The sequence below is a fragment of the Neophocaena asiaeorientalis genome, unplaced genomic scaffold, assembly GCF_003031525.2.
Source record: "Neophocaena asiaeorientalis asiaeorientalis breed wild unplaced genomic scaffold, Neophocaena_asiaeorientalis_V1.1 scaffold294, whole genome shotgun sequence".
In the NCBI taxonomy this organism is placed as follows: Eukaryota; Metazoa; Chordata; class Mammalia; order Artiodactyla; family Phocoenidae; genus Neophocaena; species Neophocaena asiaeorientalis.
The window spans coordinates 144,354-168,019 of NW_020173945.1; the positions used below are offsets into that span (position 1 = coordinate 144,354).

A 23,666-nucleotide genomic window follows, 5' to 3' on the forward strand; every position below is an offset into this window, starting at 1 on the left:
CAAATGAACTTATTTACAAAACAGAAACAGACTCACAGGCATAGAAACAAACTTATGGTTACCAAAGTGGAAAGGGGGGGAGGGATAAATTAGGAGTTTGGGATTAACATATACACACCACTATATATAAAAGAGATAACCAATAAGGACCTACTGTACAGCACAGGAAACTATACTCAATATCTTAAAAGAATCTAAAATAGAATATATACATTTAAATGAATCTCTGTGCTGTACACCTGAAACTAACACAACATTGTAAATCAACTACACTTCAATAAAAATTTTTAAAAATAAGATTAACCAGATTCCCAACACCCTGTGACAACACTGCTCGTAAGTCTACCCTAAGAGTCTGGGCCGGATTTAGAGGTGCAGTTTGAATCAGAGCCTAAGTGACTGGTTGGTAAGATGAATTCTGCCATCATTAACTTACAGAGAAACTCTCAGATTGAAATATTCAGGTTTCAAAATTCAGTGTGTATCTTCAAATTCTTTCACTGGTACAAATGTCTTTTGTTCTCTGTAGTTCTCTGCCTGTTAATGAAGAACTACTACTAGAGACATATTCTCTTATCAAAAGAGGACTCAATACAGATGTTAGATATGTTCCCACTTAGCTGAAACTTTCCCTCTGACTCTCTGAAAAAACTGCAGTCAGGAAAAAGTAGACCCACATATGGATTTGTATATCCTAAAAAAAAGTAAAGCTTTCTCTAGAATTTATTCACATGAGTAGGGTGGTGTCCTTATGAAAATACAAAATAAACACAATCACTTTACAAATGAAATGTATAGAAATAATCTTACTTCTTCACATAAAGCCTCCCCAGCTTCATAGCACCAATCCATTTTTCGTAAATGCCATGCGTCTCCTATGAAGGAATCAAAATCAGATGAAAAAGAATTCAGAATAATATGTTTTAAGAGTTTGTCAGGAATGACCCTTCTGGATAAATGAATATCAAATGGGATATGATCTAATAAGTATTAACTAATTTTTTTTTGCGGTACACGGGCCTCTCACTGCTGTGGCCTCTCCCGTTGCGGAGCACAGGCTCCGGACGTGCAGGCTCAGCGGCCATGGCTCACGGGCCTAGCCGCTCCGCAGCATGTGGGATCTTCCCGGACTGGGGCACGAACCCGCGTCCCCTGCACTGGCAGGCGGACTCTCAACCACTGTGCCACCAGGGAAGCCCAGTATTAACTAATTTTTAAAGTAAATTATCTCTTCCAGGGCCTGAAAAAAATTAAGTCATTGCCCCAACTTGGTTAATTTTCTCTCTATTCCACCAAGAACTGTGTACTTGCAAATAAAAATAAGACTTGGTACTAGTATGCAACATCTACTTACACCTTTATTATTTACAAGTACACAAGCGCATCCACATCACACGTTAAGCATAGACAGGTGTACATACATAAGCACAGAATCCCTAAGATCATGAAATTGAGTTTTATTGCACTGTCTTGGACGAAAATACACGCTAACATCGCTCAGCAACTGGTAACATGTACAGCAAACCTGTCCTATCTAGTCAGTAGCGATCTAACGAAAGCGTGTCCTTTTGGCACAGTGCTTCAGTGTAGTTGGTACAAATGAACATTTATGAAGGTTAATCAGATTTCAGTTTTTCAGCATGCTTGCTACACACTCACGACATGGGGAGAGAACTTTTTTCCGGGAGAGGGAACCGAGCAAAAGTTGAAAATCCTGATGGTTAAAAAACTAGCAATGTTTTATAACAGTCAACTCCCCCCACCCACCGAAAGAAGCTACAGACGAGCGAAGAAACACAGACCTCACATTTATCCTGCACAGGCCACAGGTTTTGAATCCCAATACTGTTCTTTGTAGACCCTCTTTTGTCATCGGTTCTAGTTTTAAATGCAGTAAGATTTATATCGATATTTAACTTAATCTAAGTTTGTTTAAAAAAAGAAAGTAAGTTAAGAGTGAACACCATTACTTCATAGCAGAGCATGGTAGAAAGAAATCAGAGTTCTGAAATCAGAGCCACTTAGCTACTTGCTCTGTAACACTGGGTAAGCCATTTAACCATTTTCAGCATCTGTAAAGTGGGAACGGGGAATGATCCCTGCATGGGAGGACTACTGTCGAGATGACCTGAGGCATCGCACAGAAACTCCTAGAAGTTGAGCAAGTGAACGTCCCTGCCAGATAACGGAGCCCCATGTTTCCACTCTGGTGGAGAGAATGGCAATCACTCACTCTAATGAAAGCAGTGTGGTGCCTCCTCAAGCTTGCTCCGTGGGTCCACCTGGGTAGCCACTTCAGGACACCCTGGGTTTACTTTTTTCCATTCATATTACATTCCCTAATCTATACACAGAAATACTGGCCTGAAACACAATGCATTGAAATTCTGAATCCATGAGGTTAAAAAAAGAAATTCAGCAAAAGATCTAGGAAATTCCAGAGGGTCTGTATCTTAACTGTATCTCTTTTGTACCTTTGTTGTTCCCTATCTAGGCTCTCTTTCCTTAGAATTAGGCTAACCTCCAACTAGTTTTCTTTTAGCCTGCAAAAAAGAAACAGGAGAATTATGTACGTATAGAAATGTAAAGCATAACTGACAACCCCGGAGAAAAAGAAAGTTTGAAAAGTTTTCATTAGGCTTATAGAAAATTTATTGTAAGTAAAGGATGTGGATAAACTTATGTATCATCATGGTCTATAACTTACCTGAGAGGCCAGATTTCTCCAGCATTACCTTTAAACACTGTAAGAAAACAAAACTATGTTCATTAGTTGTTCTATATCTGAGTTACAGTATTGTAAGAAACACCCTTTTTTGACCCTGGGCCTATCTGAGTCTGATTATATTTAGTAATTCTCAAATAAAGATACACACGATGCAGTGATTAAGTAAGCGCTTCTTAAGGGCTAGGTGGCGCCAACTCAGCAGGGAAAACCAGTTTCCAGTGTTCGCAACCAGGTCTGTCTAAAAGTTCATCCACTTCCAGGACTGCGGTATGATTCCCTTCTTATGAGGACTAACAGTGTATTTTTGACCAGATGTGATTAATTAGGCTGATTTCACAGAACTCTGACTCCTAGAGAAGGAGATTAGCTTTTATTTATCATCTAAGAAACAACTGGTCACACATCAACTCATGAGGGAAGAATGATGCATACTGTGAGCTCATGGCACAATTCAATAAACGAGACACGATTAACAGACGTTTAAACAAAACAAAAATAGTCACAAAAAAACTCCCAACTTCTTGAGGGGAAAAACATTCTTAAATAACTTTAGGGCAAAGGAGTATGTAAAATTTCATTTATACTATAATAGAGCAGAAGGGAGTAGTACAAAGGATGATCACTGCTGCCCTGCTTGGGTCAGGAGAAAAATGGCCAACAATCCAGACATCCCTGGATTAACAGGGGAACATTTAAATAAACTATGAGAGGTCTTAAAACAATTAAAAGGATAAAAGAGATTTATATTTACTGGTCTTAAAAGATCTTTAAAATATTTTAGTGAAACAAAGTTCTGGGATCCCATTTATGATTTTAAAGAAAACCATACAAGTCAAGCTCTTATTTCTACACGTACATACATACCCACACACTGGTACACACACGGCAAAGGTACGGAAGGATACACTCTACTGATGTGGATAAGATTATACTGTCCAATGACAACAGTGACTTCTGGGGAAGCGACAAGAATAGGGTGGTGACCAAGGGGGATTTTTAGTCCCCCCAAAGTTTAAAAAATAAGACTAAATCCACAATTACTTGTCTGATTAAAAATAAAAGAGAGTCTAGAATTAAAGATTGTTTAGAAAATGATGACAATGACAACAGAGTATGTTAAAATAGGGAATGGGGGCTTCCCTGGTGGCGCAGTGGTTCAGAATCCGCCTGCCCATGCAGGGGACATGGGTTCGAGCCCTGGTCCGGGAAGATCCCACATGCCACGAAGCAACTAAGCCCGTGCGCCACAACTGCTGAGCCTGTGCTCTAGAGCCCACAAGGCACAACTACTGAGCCCTCGTGCTGCAACTACTGAAGCCTGTGCGCCTAGAGTCCATGCTGTGCAACAAGCGAAGTCACTGCAGTGAGAAGCCCACACACCGCAACGAAGAGTAGCCCGTTCGCCGCGACTAGAGAAAGCCTGTGTGCAGCAACAAAGACCCAACGCAGCCAAAAATAAACAGTAAATAAAATAAATAAATTTATTAAAAAAAAAAAACAACAGGGAATGGGACCAAAGCCATATTCAAAGAAAACTGCAGTCTCAAAGGCCTCCATTAGTTAAGAAAAACAAGCAACTGAGCATTCAGCCTAACTGTGCTCCAGACAGAGGGAACTGCCGGTGTAAAGGGCTGCTTGAGGAGCAGCACAGTGGCCAACGCGGCCGGAGTAGAGCAAGTGAGAGTGATAGTCAGACTTTTTTTTTTTTTTTTTTTAAGATACCAAAGGGCCAGATCACACAGGGCCTTGCAAGGTCACTTGGGGCTCCCCCCCTCACCCCGAGTGAGATGGGAAAGCAGAGCAGGGTTGTGTGCAGAGGACTGACTGATCTTACACTTTAAAGGATTACTCCACTTCTTTGTAAGAACACACCCTGGGAGGTGTCAGGCTGGAAGGAAGGAGATCGGTTAGGAAGCTGCTGGAATAATCCAGATGAGAGGTGAAGGGGTGACAGCAGTGGAAGGAATAAGATATGATCAGATCCCAGATAAATCTTGATGGCAGAACCAAAACAATTTCCTGAAACACTGGTTCTGAAGTAAGAAAGAAAAGAATCAAAGACAATTTCAAGGTTTTTGGCCTAAGCAAGCAGAAAATGGGAGCCACCGTAATAGAAAAGGGAAATGTGAGTGAAGTATGTTGAGAGATCAGGAGCTCATACACATGAGTATGGCGTCTACGACTTGAGCACGAGGCACTCAGAAGGCAGAGAGAAGAGGAAACACAGACTGAGAACAGGCAGGCCGGAGAGGTGGGAGGAAAACCTAAAGAGCTGCGTTCTTCTCAAAGCAAGTGACAAAAGTCATCAAGTATGTCACTGCTGCTGAAAGAGCAAGTAAGATGAAGACCGAGACCTGCTCACTGGACACAGCAACATGGAGGCCACTGACAGCCTTGACGGAGCAGTTTCAGCTGGGGGAACGGGGGGTGGGTGGGCACAGGGAATGACTCTGCCTGCAGTGGGTTCAGGATAGAACAGAAGAAAGACATACACATCGCACCTTTGAAAAGTTTTGTGGTTTCCGTTCTTTGAAACGAAAAAACACTAAAGTTACCCAAGGCCACATCCCAGGCACAAAATGACTAACCATCTTTTCCTCTAAGTAACTGTTGCCCTTCCAATGATATTTCTAGTTCCTCTTCACACTTCCAACTTACAGACATAAATAAGATACTGAATTGCCCCCCAACTCCTGATAGCATCCAATCCAAAATTAGCCCTTATCCCTCCTTACAATCGTCTAGCACAAGTCCAAACCTTATCAGAGACACTCTAATGTCTGATTCCTATGATATGTATCACTTGCTGGCAGTAAGTCAATGATAAACCTTTTTTAAAGCTAAAAAAAACCCCAAAACAATGTATTAAAGTTAAAAGGCAAATGAAAACATGGGTAAATATTTACAGCTTGTAACAAAGGGTAAAAAAGCATTTTATTTAAAACATGTTTGGGGACTTCCCTGGTGGCATAGTGGTTAAGAATCCGCCTGCCTATGCAGGGGACGCAGGTTCTAGCCCTGGTCTGGGAAGATCCCACATGCCACGGGGCAATCAAGCCCGTGCGCCACAGCTACTGAGCCTGTGCTCTAGAGCCCTCAAGCCACAACTATTGAGCCCGTGCACAACTACTGAAGCCCACGTGCCTAGAGCCCATGTTCCATAATAAGAGAAGCCACCGCGATGAGAAGCCGGCGCACCATAACGAAGAGTAGGCCCCGCTCGCCGCAACTAGAGAAAGCCTGTGTGCAGCAACGAAGACCCAACGCAGCCAAAAAAAATAAATAAATTTATTAAAAAATAATAAAAAAATAAGTTTTATCATGGAAAATTTCACACACATGCAGAGGACAGTAAAATGAACCCTCAAGTGTCCACTGCCAGCCTCAACTCCTGCTGCGGCCAGTCCTGTGTCTGTGCCCCGCCCACTTCCCCTGACTCGCTCCTCACATTCTTTTGAAGCAAATGTCAGGTATCATTTCATTTGATATTCAGTACTCAGCTCTAAAAGATGAAGATTCTTTTAAAAAATGTAACTCTTACATAATTATAATATCTAAAAAAATTAAGAACTCGTAAATAACAAATATTCTGTCTGCTCAAATTTCCTTACTTTCTCTTAAACTGTTACTACAGTTCTTTTGGTTTGAATCAAGGGCCACATAAATCCCATGCATTGCACCTACCTGCTATTTCTCCTAAGTCTCCTTTAACCTACAGGCTGTCTCACACTGCAGTCGAGTTCTTGAAGGAGTCTTCCACTTCAGGACAGTGCTTACTGCAGGCCTGCGGTGCACTTGACAGGTCCCTCTGTCCCCTGTACTTCTCATAAACTGGTACTCAGACCTACAGGCTTGATCGGACTCAGGTCCAGTTTTCTTTTCTTTTGGCAAGAAGAGTACGGGTATTGTTTTGAACTTCTAAATGTCTGGGTGTTGCTCTTTTGGAGTTGTTAGCAGTTTTTCAGGATCCTTGCTTAGATCCATTAATTCATTAGGAGTTGAAAAACAGTGATAGTCTAAAATTCTTTCTTCGTTTTGTTAGCTGGGATATGCCTATTAAAAAAATCTTCTCATTATCTATTTGGTTGATGTGAGGATTTAGTTTGCAAAGAAAAAGATAAATGCTTGACTCTTTCATTTACGGTTCCCTAGCATCCACTACAGGTAAGCAATGAATAGCATATTTTTTAGGATCACTGTGAACTCATGGATTTTATGTATGTGTGAATCAATTTTCATTATTATTCCCACTGAGGTTTAAACTCTTATCTTCAGGTTGGCTCCTGACTCTCTTTGCTGATCCCAGAGGTCTTTGCTAGCTATACTTTTTTCTGTCCTGATAAGATGTTCCAGGCTCATCATACACTTTCCTGACCTAGATACAGAACCAGCCATTACTCCGAGAAGCCCTAGTTCCTCTAGGAAATGGTACTGAGTGAGCACAATCTGAATGCTGGGGTGCTTGCTACTACCAGGTTGATCATTGTTTCTATAAGCGATTTCAGGGGACAGAGCTAGTAAAATCATTTTTTGAAGAAAAAATATATCAGGTTCATTCTGACTCTTCTAATTCAAATTCGGGAGCACAGGGACTTCCCTGGTGGTCCAGTGGGTAAGATTCTGTGCTCCCAATGCAGGAGGCCCAGGTTCGATCCCTGGCCAGGGAACTAAGATACTACATGCCACGGGGCAACTAAGCCTGCGCGATCTGGAGCCTGCATGCCGCAACGAAGTGCCTGCATGCTGCAACTAAGACCCAACATAACCAAATGAATAAATAAATAAATAGAATCCACCAGAGGGCAGACAGCAGAAGCAAAAAGAACTACAATCCTGCAGCCTAGGGAAGAAAAACCACATTCACAGAAAGACAGACAAGATGAAAAGGCAGCGGGCTATGTACCAGATGAAGGAACAAGATACAACTCCAGAAAAACAACTAAATGGAGATAGGCAACCTTCCAGAAAAAAGGTTCGGAATAATGATGGTGAAGATGATGCAGGACGTCGAAAAAGAATGGAGGCAAAGATCAAGAAGATGCAAGAAATATTTAACAGCCATTGCAACAAAAAGAATAAAATACCCAAGAATAAACCTACCGAGGGAGACAAAAGACCTGTATGCAGAAAATCTACAGATTCAATGCAATCCCTATCAAATTACCAATGGCATGTTTTTCGGAACTAGAACAAAAACCTTAAAATTTATATGGAGACACAAAAGACCCCGAATAGCCAAAGCAGTCTTGAGGGAAAACAACAGAGCTGGAGGAATCAGACTCCCTGACTTCAGACTATACTACAAAGCTACAGTAATCAAGACACTGGCACAATAACAGAAATACAGATCAATGCAACAGGATAGAAAGCCCACATATAAACCCACACACCTATGGTCAAGTAATCTATGACAAAGGACGCAAGGATATACATTGGAGAAAAGAGAGTCTCTTCAATAAGTGGTGCTGGGAAAACTGGACAGCTACATGTAAAAGAATGAAATTAGAACACTCCCTAACACCATACACAAAAATAAACTCAAAATGGATATTTAAAAAATTTAAATTATAAACAAACAAATAAATAAATATTAAAAAAAGAAGTCCACACACAACTAAAGATCACGCATGCCGCAACGGAGATTCCCACATGGTGCAGCCAAAATAAATAAATAAGTAAATAAACAAGCAAACAAATAAATATTTAAAACAAACCTAAAAACAAATTCAGGAGTACAGGCTTTCTTTAACCACACTGATGTTATCTGCCTCTCCATTTTCCAAGACTGAAAGTCCCCGTTCTCAGTGACATTAACCTAATTGTTTGCTTTATCACACACACACATTCACACCTGTGTGTGTGAGATGTGTGTACACATAATGTAGAAACAGCAGAAGGAAATATGCCAAAATGTTAACATTAGTGGGATAAGGGATAATGAGGGGTTTTAATTCTTTTCTGTTAACCCATTTTTATATATCCCAAATTTCTACAATAAACATGCATTATTAGTAGTCAGACAAGAAAAAGGAATAATCTTATTTTTAAAACCACAGCTGGCTCACCACCTTTCAAGCAATCCAAACTATTCTTTTATTGAATACATAGAATTCTTTAATGCATATTATGTAAACCCTACCCTTAGGATCTCAAAATGCTAACACAGGTTCCCACTGCTCCCCATACCAAACACCCACAGACCCCGGCCACCCAAAGTAAAATTCCTTACATCTCTCACAGATATTGTTTCTTCTACTATGATCTCCATCTCTGTCCCAGGCTGAACATCGCTCCCCACAGCGAAAAACAGGAACAGCTAAGATCAAGATAGTGTTATAAATGCAATTTAATTTGAATTTCAAAATTCTATAAATGTATTATTTATTTTCAAAACCAGAAAGCCAATGGTCATAAAACTTTAATAAAAATCTCAAATTATGGGGGCTTCCCTGGTGGCGCAGCGGTTGACAGTCCGCCTGCCAATGCAGCGGACACGGGTTCGCGCCCCGGTCCGGGAAGATCCCACATGCTGCGGAGCGGCTGGGCCCGTGAGCCATGGCCGCTGAGCCTGTGCGTCCGGAGCCTGTGCTCCGCAATGGGAGAGGCCGCAACAGTGAGAGGCCTGTGTACCGCAAAAAAAAAAAAAAAAATCGAATTATGTGAAAACAAGTCTATGTTGGGTATTTTAAAGTTACAATTTAAACAATAATCTTGACTACCTAGAAATGTAAGGTTCTTTATCACCAATGTTTTTACTCCTCAGAAACATCTCTCACAGACATTATTTATTCTAGTATGATCTCCATCTCTCTCTCAGTCATTCCTCAAAGAGATTTGCAATTACTATACACTATAAGCATTAACTGTGTTTTTTCTGAGTCATTAGTTTGTGCTCTTATTTTCTGTCCAGAGGTCCCAGATACTTTAACTCCCTGGAACACACAGGAAAAATGTAAATCTGATCTCATCAATTCAGTTCTTTACAGCCTTATTTTTCCTTTCTAACTCAACCGCACTTGTCATGTTTTTTCTCCTATGATCTTGTCATGCACTACTATTTGTTAGAGTTTGGGGAAGAACAAATTAAAGGGGAGGTAGTTGGGAAAACTAATGAAGTGGATTAGTTCCATATCAGGGATCTAGGAGCCATGGGGATCCTGATATGAGTTTAGCTTATCATGATACAGAGTCTTAACAGTAAGGACTTCATTATGGCTTTTGGACTGTAATGAAAGTTTATTAAGTAGGTAGGGTTCTAGGCAAAGGTCAACCTGATAGTATTCTGTAAATAAAATGAATGCCGATAAAGAAACATCTGCTGTGAGTCTATGATATTATTGCAGGGAGTAATTAAGTTCAAACTCAGTACACTGTATTTCATTAAATCTGAAGTGCTGCCAGCTGTTACTTATTATTTTATGCACTACTAAGAAAGGAAGCATAGCGTCAGGTCCAGTGCAGGATGCCACCGACTGTAAGATGCATCTCAACCTCACAGATGTTAAAATATAGGAGAACAAGTGTACATTTCAGAACTTATGAATTATGGTGGTTGAAACTGGTGGCCACTCAACTTTAAAGATCTCCCTTAACCACGAAATTTTCACAGAAAAACCACCTTATGAATATACCTTGACATAGTATTTTTGACTTAAACACAGAGAACTACAAGGATGTATTCCTAAATAAAAGGTATCATTTAAGGAAAAGAAGAATTTTAAGAAAAACAGTATTACTGCAGTAGTTAAGGAATGAATCATACAATTAAGAACTTCTGATCATGGTAAGGTTGGTTTGGGTCTGTCAGGTGATCTCCTTTTACCTGAGAAGAAGTTGGTGCTTTTCCAGGACACAGTCCCAATGAACTCCCCATCTTCAATTCTGCTTCCTTCAAAGTATAATTGTCTGGCACTAAAAAGAATTTTGATAACATGGTAAATGTTATTAATTCCTACCTTTGGGCAAACTACTACACTGAAATCAGCCTTTCTTTGTAAATCAAGAATGTTAAGAAAGAAAAGAACTAAGTTATACTCCATGCAAAAGGATTTTACACAGTTATGTTTGATCTTAGATTTTCTCTCTCTAGGACGTATACTCTTGTTATCTGTACAGCAATGCTAAGAAATAAGAGGGAGCTATGAATGTTCTAGATTCATACTTAACAAAAGAGAGCTGTTGTCTGCGTGGATAATGTAACATTCTGAATTGATTCATGCATGATGGACTAGCTTCTTCCAAGTTTAAAGCTGCTATGGTGACTACCATCAAAAGAGTAAATTAAGTCTAATGACAAGATGTGTTACAGAGGTAAGAACCAAGGCTCTGGTTACTGTGATAACTGGTATCACGATGAAATCAGCAAAACAAATAAAAAACTTTGATAATAAATCTAGAAAGATACAACTAGGGCAAAACCATGACTAAAATGCGTGTCAGCTAATCAGAAAGACAGGTGTCTTCCTTTAGAAAACAGAAGTGTTTGATTTTTGGTTAGGACTGTCTGTAATTCACAAGGAAGACACCTGGGTGAAAGTCTGTTCTATAAACCAGTTTCTAAAAGGTAACTTAAGAATATTAGGTATTGGAAGTCACTGTTTAAGGTAAAAGTGTTGAGAAAGATAGGTGGCATGAGTAGGTGCCAGCTTTTGAAGGCTACCAAAAAGATTTACCTGGACAAAGAAGCTTCCCGTTTCTATCAATAGGCCTCAAACAGCTGTCCTCGGCTATAAATAAAAAGATGCTGGTTAGTGCAGCAAACAAAGAAAATCAAAGAGAGATGCTATCCTGTGTTAATTAGCAGGAAGCTAAAAAAAACAAAAAAACAAGCAAAAAAAAAAAAACCCAACAACAAAAAAACACGTACAGGCAGTCTTCCCTTTGCACAGCAGTGCAGGACCCTAAGAACACCTGTGCAAGTTGAAACTGTGCACAGAAACCTTAAAAAAACATTATGATTGTACCGCGACTTTTAAAATTTTTTGTCAAAACATTAAAAACTGTCAGTTATACATGTACAGTGAAATAAAAAAATAGCAGACTAGGGCTTCCCTGGTGGCGCAGTGGTTGAGAGTCCGCCTGCCGATGCAAACTAATATTTACACTGTAATTTCAAACACTACAGAGGGCTTCCCTGGTGGCACAAAGGTTAAGAATCTCACTGCCAATGCAGGGGACACGGGTTTGAGCCCTGGTCCGGGAAGATCCCACATGCCGTGGAGCAACTAAGCCCGGGCGTCACAACTACTGAGCCTGTGCTTTAGGGCCTGCGAGCCACAGCTACTGAGCCCACATGCTGCAACTACTGAAGCCCATGAGCCTAGATCCCGTGCTCCGCAACAAGAGATGCCACCGCAGTGAGAAGCCCGTGCACCGCAACGAAGAGCAGCCTCCACTCGCCACAACTAGAGAAAGCCCGCGCGCAGCAACCGAGACCCAACACAGACAAAAATAATAGATTAAAAAAAGAAAACACTACAGACACTGAGAATTAAAATGTTTTCTTTGTAAAAAACACAAGAATAGTTTAAACAGGGATTGCTTCTGTCTCGTAGTGCTTGCAGTACAGGGTGAACATCTTCTCTAGCCCCTAATGATAATCTACGTTTGGATCAGCTTCCAGTATTTTGTTTTGTACTTTCAATTTCATGAAATATCTCCAAGAGCTCCTTTAATATGAAGTTTTGCTGCCAGCGTCGACTCCTCTGGGATATCTTCATATACTTTTCATCACAACCACTTTCCTCACTCCTGTGAGTTTATGTTAAGTTCCTCTGGCTGCACATCTGGATTCTCTCAAATGACAGCAGTGCCAGCATTCCCACAGCCAGCTATTTCTTCTACAGCTCCATATACTTTTGTTTCTCTCTCTTTTTTTAATATATTTACTTATTTATTTATTTTTTGGCTGTGCTGGGCCTTTTGTGGCTGCGTGCGACTTTCTCCAGTTGCAGTGAGCGGGGGCTGCTCTTCGTTGTGGTGTGTGGGCTTCTCATTGCAGTGGCTTCTCTTGTTGCGGAGCACAGGCTCTAGGCGCATGGGCTTCAGTAGTTGTGGCTCTTGGGCTCTAGAGTGCAGGCTCAGTAGTTGTGGTGCACGGGCTTAGTTGCTCTGCGGCATGTGGGATCTTCCCGGACCAGGGCTCGAACCCGTGTCCCCTGCGTTGGCAGGCAAATTCTTAACCACTGTGCCACAAGGGAAGTCCCATACACTTCTGTTTCTCTCCTGCACTTTCACCATTGTTGGCTACTTCGATTATCCATTCTTGTAAAATGTTACCTGAGTTTACCACTGGGAGAAAAGGAGGCAATAAACCACACACTTTGCTGTCTACGTGGTGAAATTAATAGCAGCTATGCACTGACCAATCACTGACAGGCTTTAAAGAGTGAAGTAACTGGCCACTGACCATGATGTACATGTTATTTCACAGTCATCTGTAGACTAAAGAGCTAGTAGCAAAGTTTGTGCTTTATGCAATTACTCAGTTAATATCCAGTGGCAGCTGAAATCTGAACCATGCTGCTGGGTAACGGTGATGAACGGTGGCAACTGAAATTCATGTGTATTAGAACTACACAGACTCTGCCTAGATTTAAAATAAGTTAGGTGATTTTTATGCTTAGTTACTAGTAAATGGATTAGGGCCAGTATGCCCTGTTTTTGAGGATGCAAAGACTCCTGCTTTGTGGGAAGAAGTATATTAGGTTTTAATTCCAAACAATTCTTACCAAGTTGCATATGAGGTGGGGGAATTCAAAGGGGTGGAGGCTTCTGAGAGGGCAGGAATGCCATGGGCCTTAGAAGTTCTATCTTTATCTGAACAGAACAGAATCTCTTTGAGATTCCTGAGTTCTAGCCCTTATACTACAGTAATGTGAAGTCAGCATGGAATTCTAATACAAACTCCTTGACAACTGAAACAGCTTATGTAAAAGAGTTCTCCAATTTAAAAAATGTTAATTTAAAATACTGTTTTTTAAAAAAATTCTCACTTTCATTCAACACACACCATGTATCTTCTATGTGCCAGGCACTGTCCTAGAAGCTCACAATAAGAAAAAGAGCCATGGACTCTGCCCGCAAAGAGCCTCATCTAATGGGGGAGGTGGACATTCGTAACACAAAACACAGGCAGTTACAGTGTAAGTGCTACGAAGGGAAGGACAGGGCGTTAGAGTACGAGACACAGATTAACTGAGATTGTGTAGCCAGGGATGACGGAAATAACATTTCAGCTGAGACCAAATGAGTGACTGAAGTTAGCAGATGAAGAGTAAAGGGAACAGAGTTCAAAAAAGATTACAGGACTAAGAAGTCGCAGGGGGACTTCCCTGGTGGTACAGTGGTTAAGAATCCACCTGCCGATGCAGGGGACATGGGTCTGATCCCTGGTCCGGGAAGATCCCACAGGCTGCGGAGGAACTAAGCCCGTGCGCCACAGCTACAGACCCTGCGCTCTAGAGCCCGGGAGCCACAACTACTGAAGCCTGTGTGCCTAGAGCCCAAGCTCCGTAACAAGAGAAGCCACCACAGTGAAGAGCAGCCCCCGCTCTCCACAACTAGAGAAAGCCCACGCGCAGAAACAAAGACCCAACGCAGCCAAAAATAAATATGTAAAAACAAAAAAAACAAAAAACCTCCCCGTGCTTTAAAAAAGAAAAAAAGAAGTCTCGGGAGTGGAAAAGAGCCTGTGACCAGAAATTCCACAAAGTCAGCATGGGAAGTACGCTGTGAATAAGCAGGTGAGTGGACTGCAAGGAGGTCAGTTAGGCAGTGGTCAGACGAAGCAGGTTCCTGTAGGCAATACACTACCGAGTACAAAGAGCCCAACGGGGCTTTCAGCAGAGGGTGACGTGATCTGACTCACCTACGTTTAAGAAGGTCACTTGCTAGGTAAAGAATAGTTTGGAGGGAAGAAGGAGTGGAAGAAGAGAGATCTGTGACATGGCAAGACAACAACCTATTAATTTTAATAAACCATATATTCTTTTTTTTTTTTTTGCAGTACGCGGGCCTCTCACTGCTGCCGCCTCTCCTGCTGTGGAGCACAGGCTCCGGACGTGCAGGCCCAGCGGCCATGGCTCACAGGCCCAGCCGCTCCGTGGCACGTGAGATCCTCCCGGACCGGGGCACGAACCCACGTCCCCCGCATTGGCAGGCGGACTCTCAACCACTGCGCCACCAAGGAAGCCCGCATAAACCATATATTCTTAAGTAACTTTACTGAAGTATAATTTACTTATAATAATAACACATCCAGTTTAAGCACACAGTTAAAAGAGGTCGATGAAAACACTCAGTAACCACCAGCAAATTGAGATATAATTTGTGTCACCCCCCAAATTCCCTCATGCCACTCCGTAGTCAATCCCTCATCCCCTAATTCTGATCTGCCTCTGTAACTACAGCTTAGGTTTTCTTTTTTGACAATTTCACATGGATAAGTGGAATCCTAAGAGCATTACTCTTTTGTGACTAGCTTCTTCTGCTTGGCATGTCGTCTTTGAGATTCATCCATGTTTTGCATGGGGTGGCAGTTTACTTCTTTTCTTGATGAATAGCATCCCATTGTATGGATACACCACAATTTGTTCACCTGCTCACTGGTATTTGGATTGTTTCCCATTTTTGGTTATGAACATTTACATACAGTATTTGTAAGGATACATGTTTTAATTTTTCTTGGATAAAAATGCAGGAGAATTGATAAGTGAATGTTTAAATTCACAGGAAATAAGCTAACTCCTTACCAGAGTGACTGTACCATTTTACACTCCCACCAGCAATACGCGGGAGTGCCAGGTGCTCCACATCTTTGGTATCACTTAGTCTTGTCAGCATCTAAAATTTTAATCATTCCACTAGGCGTGCAGTGATGTGTCATTACGGTTTTAGTTTGTTGGCTAATGATACTGAGCATCTTCTCCTGTGCTTATTGGGTGTTCATAGGTAGATTTTCTTTTGTAAAGTGGCTTCCCAATTTGGGTTGTCTTCCGATTAGGTTATAAGTATTTTTTATATATCCTGGATGCAAGTCTATTGTCAAATACATGTTTTATAATTTTTTCTCTCAGTTTGTGGCCTGCCTTTTCAAATGCCTTTAAAATTTTGTAGTAGTCCAATTTGCTTTTACTTTCATGGTTTGTACTTTCTAAGTCTTATCTTTTAAAAAAATCTCTTCCTTATGGTAAAAATAACAGAGATTTTCTATGTTTTCCCCCAGAACTTTTATAGTTTTAGGTTTTAACATTGAAGTCTATGATCCTTTTTTTTTTAATTTATTTTTGGCTGTGTTGGGTCTTCGTTGCTGCGCACGGGCTTTCTCTAGTTGTGGCAAGCGGGGGTTACTGTTCATTGCAGTACGCGGGCTTCTCATTGCAGTGGCTTCTCTTGTTGTGGAGCATGGGATCTAGAGCGCAGGCTTAGTAGCTGTGGTGCACGGGCTTAGTTGCTCTGCGGCATGTGGGATCTTCCCGGACCAGGGGTTGAACCCACGTTCACTGCATTGGCAGACGGATTCTTAACCACTGCGCCACCAGGGAAGTTCTATGATCCGTTTTGAGTTCATTTTTTACATGACGTAAGGCAAAGTTGGAGGTTCATTTTTGCATCTATTGCTATCCAATTGGTCCAGCACTGAATGCTGAAAGAGCATCCTTCCCCATGGAAATACCTTGGCACTTCTGCTGAAAGTCAACTGACTAAATATGTTTGCATCTATTTCTGGCTTTTCAATGTAGTTCTGTTGCAAATACTCTGGAACATTTCCACATACGATCTCTGTTGCACATTCTTCTCTTAAAAGAGCCCTTAAAAAATGTAAAACCTATTCTTAGCTCACTGGCTGTGCAGAAGCAGGTTGTAGGCCACACATGCTGAACTCTGCTCCATATGTCTACCCTCATGACTACACACACTGTCTTGATTTCTACAGTTTCAGAGTAAGTCTTGAAATCAGATGGTGTAACTCTTCCAACTTTGTTCTTTATTTCCTCTAAAATTGTTATGGATACTTTAGGTTCTTTGCATTTCCACATAAATTTAAGAATCAGTTTGTCAATTACTACCAAAAAAAAAGAAACCTGCCAGAATTTTGAGTGAGAATGCACCGAATGTACAAATAAATTTTGAGAGAATTAGCCTCTTAATAGTACTGCGTCTTCTGATCCAAGAATATGGTACATCATTTAATTTATTTGGGTCTTCTTTTATTTTTCATGGCAATCTTTTCTAGTTTCTGGTGTACAGGTCTTCCACATATCTTATTAAATTTACCCCCAAGTATTTCATGATAGTTTATGCTATTATAAATGTTTTCTTAACTTAATTTTCCATTTTTTTGTTGCTAGTAAACATATATGGATTTTTCTATATTGATTTTGAGTTCTTGTTAAACTCACTTATTAATTCTAGTAGTTTTAATAGGATCCTTAGAGTATACAAATAGATGATAAGCACATCAACAGTGCTCACCATCACTGCATCAGGAAAATGCAGTTAAACACAGGAGATACCAATTCACAGTCACTAAAATGGCTACAATCAAAAAGACAATTATAGGACTTCCCTGGTGGCACAGTGGTTAAGAATCTACCTGCCAATGCATGGGACACAGGTTCGAGCCCTGGTCCAGGAAGATCCCACATGCCGTGGAGCAACTAAGCCCATGCGCCACAACTACTGAGCCTGTGCTCTAGAGCCTCCGAGCAACAACTACTGAGCCCATGTGCCACAACTACTGAAGTCTGCACGCCTGGAGCCCGTGCTCCACAATAAGAGAAGCCACCGCAGTGAGAAGCCCGCACTCGCCGCAACTAGAGAAAGCCTGTGCGGAGCGATGAAGACCCAACACAGCCAAAAATAAAATAAATAAATAAAATTTAAAAAAAAGACAATTATAAATATTGGCAAGGATGTGAAGAAACTGCAACCCTGATACATTGTCAGTGGGTGTGTAAATGATTCAGCCACTTTGGAAATAGTACGGCAGTTCCTTATAAAGTTAAACATAACTTTGCCATATGACCCAGCAATTCCGAGAACTGAAAACACAGGTCTATACGAAGACGTAATGTTTATAGCAGAATCAGTCATAAAAGACCCAAAGTGGAAACAATCCAAATGTCCATCAACTGGTAATGAACAAACAAAATGTGATATATCCATACAATCCATACAATATATTCCTTTTTATCCAGTCAGCAATAAAAAGGAACAAACTATTGAAACATGCTAAATCATGGATGAATCTCAAAAATGATATGCTGAGTGAAAGAAGCCAGACACAAAAGACTACATATAACATGCTTTCATTTACATGAAATGTCCAGAAAAGCAAGTCAAAAGAAACAGAAAGTAGATGAATGGCTGTCAGGGGCTTGCTATGCAAATGGGAACGAGATCTTTTTGGAGTGATGAAACTGTTCTAAAACTGGATTGCTGTGATGGTTGTACGACTTTATACATTTACTAATAATCACTGAATTATGCTTAAAATGGATGTTTTATGACATGTAAATTATACCTCAATAAAGCTGTAAAAGAAAACTTAATGCCGAGTGAATAGTGAGTTTGTAGAATGTTATATTCATTAAGATAGAATTTACATAAATGTAAAAATACAATATACACACACACATATACAGAGAGAGGTATAATATATATAGTGCAATGTGAATGCACGAACTAGATACACACCCAAATCAGATATACTGGTTGCACCTGGGGAGGGATGATAGGTCTGAGGAGGAGAACATAGAGGACTTTATTTGTAATGTTTGAGGCAAAAACAAACACATGGCAAGATGTTAACATTTGTCCATTTTGGGTGGTAGATACGTGAGTTTTCCCTAAATTATTTTTTGTACTCTCCCATATTTTTTTCAATTAAAAATCAAAACAAAACTAAATTAAACCAAAAAACCAAAAGCAAACATAAATGATTACCTAGTTCCTTCATTAATTTTAATTCCTTTATGGCTTTAATTCGAATATCAAACACCACCTAAAATAGAGAAATAAACTAATGACTGTGTATAAGTTAAAAGCAATGGGAGGAGAGGAAAATGAAGATTGTCAGTGTGTGCATATACAGGTTGAGTTATTAATTACCTTACATTTAGCAGTTTTTGCCTACTTGAAAAAAATTATTTTTCCATCTCTGAAATTACTTTCTCTCTTCTACGAAGTCAAAGGCAAAAACTTAGATCTTGGTTAAGTTTTCACCAAATTGATAATAATTGGAATGGAAAGGCCGCCTACAGAAAGCTTTAGAAAACCAAAGACTTAATAGTAGCGAAAGGCAAAAGTTGACAAATAGTTAACTTTTCTGATGATAGCAAACAAAAGAAACTATACGTTTATGTTAAGAATGATGAATTCAGGGCCAGTGCAGGGGACACGGGTTCAATCCCTGGTCTGGGAAGATCCCACATCTTCATTAATAATATAAAACTGTACTAATAATTAATAAGCATTAATAATATAAAAATGTACTAATCCAAGGGTACTATGTAAAATTTCTACTTAAATTATTTTAGATTGTGTTTTCTTTTCTTTTTTAAAATTTAGGCTAATTGCCTCTAGGGCATAAAATCGTGGAAATTTAGGGGTAAAGCTGACGACAGAGATCATTGACTCTACTTCCCCACCGGTAACCCCCGCTATGCCCCCCACTGTGCCAAGAAGGAACAGAGCCTGCAGTAATCAAGGACTGCACCAGCCTCCCATTCGGGGTCAGGGTGGAAGGTCTCCTGAGCTTTGGGGCATTGACCTTATACTGTTCCCACTCATGTGCAAACAAACCTTAAGAAACTATAATTTTATAGAAAAGAAAACACTCTAAATTTTTTAAATAAAGTTACAGAAAAACGTAATAAACGGAGACTACATAAATATAAAAAGATGTTTCCTGAAATAATGTTTTAGGAAACCAGTATAATAGTCTTAAATGGAAAACTGAAAAAACTCCCTTTGAAGAGCAACTGGCTTTATACAGAGCACAGAGTATACTGTAGAGCAATTTAAGATAAACTTTAAAAAACCCAAACACCAAAGAACACAAAACCAAAACATATATACCTTGTTTTAAAAATACAGAAAAGGCTCTTGAAAATAGCATTTCACAGTTGTCAAATTCAGAAGATTCCATGAACTAATTAAAAAGGTAACTCCCACATTCTAATTCTAGGTTTTGGAGGGAAAAAAAGGCATATATTTTCTTGAAATATGCCAAGGGCTAACAAAGGTAAATAAGCAATAATCCAATGTTACAAATAAAAAGGTGATTTCTTAAGATTTAGAAGTTTACTGAGACACCTGTTCTGAAAGATTAAGGTACTGCTTTCTAAGTAAAACTGTATTAATGAAAAGCTGTCAAGCACCCTTCAATCAATATCTACTCACTGTGTTAAGAGTTGCTGATATTTTAACTTGTTCTCCTTCAGAGTCTAATTGGCATAAATTTTTAACTTGGAGCCAGTCAACCTCATTCACACTGGTGATCCACTTCCCTCGTTTGGTCAACAAACTGTAGGGTAAAAAGACATTTTTAAAATGTGTCTTTATACAGCCCTTTCATGGATCAGAGAGGATTGGAAAATTCATGCTTTTCTTCAGGCACCACTTCCAAAATTCTGCATGTGTCACTTAATGTGGCTAATTAAAGGGACCAAGTTCTACTGAGTTGGGTTTTTGAAAGTTCACTATCTTTTTAGGGTAGTGTTAAGATAGTATTCCACGGAGTCTATATTCATGATTCCAAATATTCTTTGATTTATACAAATAATTTGTTGCCACATTTTTCAAAGAGAACTGTTGTAACTGAACAATCAGTTGTTAACGTCTACCTGCACGCTGCAATCACCAGTGGAGCTTTAAAAGAGTACCTACGCCAAAAGCCCATCCACAGACTTCAGCAGTTTAAAAGCAGGACAGCATGCACAGCCGTGCAGACTGACGTTGAATAAAAGTACCACATCTGGACTTCCCTGGTGGCGCAGTGGTTGAGAGTCCGCCTGCTGATGCAGGGGACGCCGGTTCGTGCCCTAGTCCAGGAAGATCCCACATGCCGCGGAGCGGCTGGGCCCGTGAGCCATGGCCGCTGAGCCTGCGTGTCCGGAGCCTGTGCTCCGCAACGGGAGAGGCCACAGCAGTGAGAGGCCCACGCACCGCAAAAAAGAAAAAAAGTACCACATCTAATGGATATCATTCACATCATATACACTGTATGTTTATATTTTTATTATAGAGGTTTTAAAAAATTTTATGATAGCAGATGGCAGTGGAGTGTCTTGTTCTAACAAGATTTTCCTGCAGATAATAGTAAAGGTTCTTGAGGAAGGAGTGACTTCTTACTAATTCACACAGAGGCACTGAGTGGGTTAGCGGAAATCCTCTTTGGGAGTGTGTAGCAGAACCCCAAAACACAATTCTACTCTTCATTTCAGTTATTCCACTCTGGGACTCCACCTTGAGTTAGCAATCTTAAATAGAGCAAAGTTTTAAGCACAAAGATGTTCCCTGAAGACCACCTTAAAATAATGAAAAACTGGATGATAACAAGGATGCTAGCTAAACTATCTAGCACTTACTATGTGTAAACACTTGTAAGCTCTTAACTTCTTCAATCCTTACAACTGTATGAAGCTGGTACTAATTATTATGCTCATTTTACAGACCAAGAAATTAAGCAGAGAGAGATGATGTAACTTGCCCACGGTCACACTACTAGTAAATGATAAAGCTGGAAACAAAGCCAGGCAGCCAGCCCCCAAGACCTTGTCTCTACCCACTCCTCACACAGCAGCAGTCAGGTAACCTATAACATCAACATAGGTTATTATGCAGCCATGAAATGAGGTTTATGAAGAGCCTTCAAACATGAGGGGAGGGCTTCCCTGGTGGCGCAGTGGTTGAGAGTCCGCCTGCCGATGCGGGGGACACGGGTTTGTGCCCCGGTCCGGGAAGATCCCACATGCCGCAGAGCGGCTGGGCCCGTGGGCCATGGCCACTGAGCCTGCGCGTCTGGAGCCTGTGCACTGCAACGGAAGAGGCCACAACAGTGAGAGGCCCGCGTACCGCAAACAAAACAAAACAAAAACGTGAGGGGAAAGCAGGATATAACTATTTATCTACAATATCATCAGTATTATGTTTAAAAAGGAAAAAACCGGACTTCCCTGGTGGCACAGTGGTTGAGAATCCGCCTGCCAATGAAGGGGACATGGGTTCAAGCCCTGGTCCGGGAAGATCCCACATGCCGCGGAGGAACTAATAAGCCCGTGCACCACAACTACTGAAGCCCGCACGCCTAGAGCCCGTGCTCTGCAACAAGAGAAGCCACTGCAATGAGAAGCCCGCGCACTGCAACGAAGAGTAGCCCCTGCTCACTGTAACTAGAGAAAGCCCGCGCGCAGCAACGAAGATGCAATGCAGCCAAAAAATATACATATAAAATAATAAATTAATAAGAAAAAACCCTTCGAAAGAAAATCCCAATTATTCGAGCTCAGAAAGCTAACAGTGACAGACACTGCATGAGTGGTATGGTGATGCTGTGTTGGGTCTCCTGTCTTCACCTCTATATTTCCCAAGTCCTAATGAAAGTATATTACTTTCTAAAAAGAAATTTATAATAAACTTTTAAATTAAGTAAACAAGATAGGGAAATAAATTTCTGGAAAACACTTGTCGAAAAGAGAGTGATACACGTAATCCAAAATAAACACTTCACAAGTGCTCTGCTTCTCTATTTCATAGCCACTAATAAACAATAATACAGAGCCTCTGTAATCTACGTATATTCACAGCACTGATAAAGCAGGGAACTGATTCATTGGTCATAACCTGAAGTCTTCAATGTGTGGAAATTGGGGGGGGTTACAGTGTATGATAATGCTGACCACAGAAGTGTACTGGCACAGACATGGGTAACAAAAATGAAGAGAGGAAGCACCCCTGAGCTTCAAATGTGACTTACAGGAACCAAGGCTGCAATTCCCCAAGTAATTGCCTCGCCTGGGCAGCTGGGAGGATCTCAAGCATCATAAAAAGGATTATAACAAACAACTGAACTGCCTTCTGAGACCCTCGTGACAAGACAAATTTAGCTGTGGTAATACCTTCCTCATGAAGAATTTTAGGAACTTTCTCTGTGAGAATGTCTTATAATGAGTGCTAATCAGAATTATTTGATAAGATTCTGTTTTACTCCCAACTATCTACACTATATCTAGCCTATACCTATATTATTCAGTTACCACATTTACCAAAAAAAGAAAAAAAAATCACACTACAATATCTTTTTTCTCCAGGCTGCCTAACCACGAACATTCCTATCTACAGTATATAGAACACAATGTCTAGAAATAAAACGAAACATTTAACTCTCATCATTATTAACATAAAGCTGTAGAGTTCTAAGATATGGCACTGTGACTACAGTAAGTTTAAAAGGAATTCTCTTAGCACGTTACCTGTCACCATCATTAGAACTCTGAATTAAAAGTGAGCTTCCATTTCTGAGACCTTGCTCTCTGAAGGTCTTCTTCAAGTCTTCCTTGGGAATGGTGGTCCAGCTCTCTTCACCTACAGACTCAGCACTGTTGACTAAGATGACTCCGTCTGGGATTGCACAGGCTGTGAATACACTACCTATTTCTGCATTAGATGGAAAGACATATGGAGAGTCTATCAACCGCTGACACTGCTCTTCTTCACTGCTTGTCGCCGGATGAAGAACATTTAAAAGCAGAGGTTCACAGTCTCTACCAGCTGGAATCTGGATTCCGCCAACCTACAACAGTATCAAGTCAGCCATCAGTATAGCTCGTATTTGCCAAAATCAGGTCAACACAGTAACGCAGTAATGTAGACTCTTACAGAACAATTCCCATTTTTTTTTCTTTTCAAGTGAAATAAAGTTTTCACAAATGTC

The 23,666-nt window shown here is 40.5% G+C and overlaps 1 protein-coding gene across 4 annotated transcripts in view; it reads right to left on the reverse strand.

Annotated features, from left to right (window-relative positions):
- The window catches only part of USP40 (ubiquitin specific peptidase 40), an 86,201-nt gene that overhangs the window by 21,188 nt on the left and 41,347 nt on the right, over nt 1-23,666 (reverse strand). For all 4 annotated transcript variants that reach the window (XM_024752766.1, XM_024752765.1, XM_024752764.1 and 1 more), the window contains 8 exons: nt 23,206-23,525; nt 20,135-20,258; nt 18,677-18,734; nt 11,401-11,454; nt 10,551-10,639; nt 8,958-9,044; nt 2,708-2,744; nt 811-875 (listed from right to left, as the gene is read on the reverse strand). In XM_024752766.1, the coding sequence (XP_024608534.1) occupies nt 811-875; nt 2,708-2,744; nt 8,958-9,044; nt 10,551-10,639; nt 11,401-11,454; nt 18,677-18,734; nt 20,135-20,258; nt 23,206-23,525 (834 nt within the window). The remainder of the gene's footprint in view (nt 1-810; nt 876-2,707; nt 2,745-8,957; nt 9,045-10,550; nt 10,640-11,400; nt 11,455-18,676; nt 18,735-20,134; nt 20,259-23,205; nt 23,526-23,666) is intronic.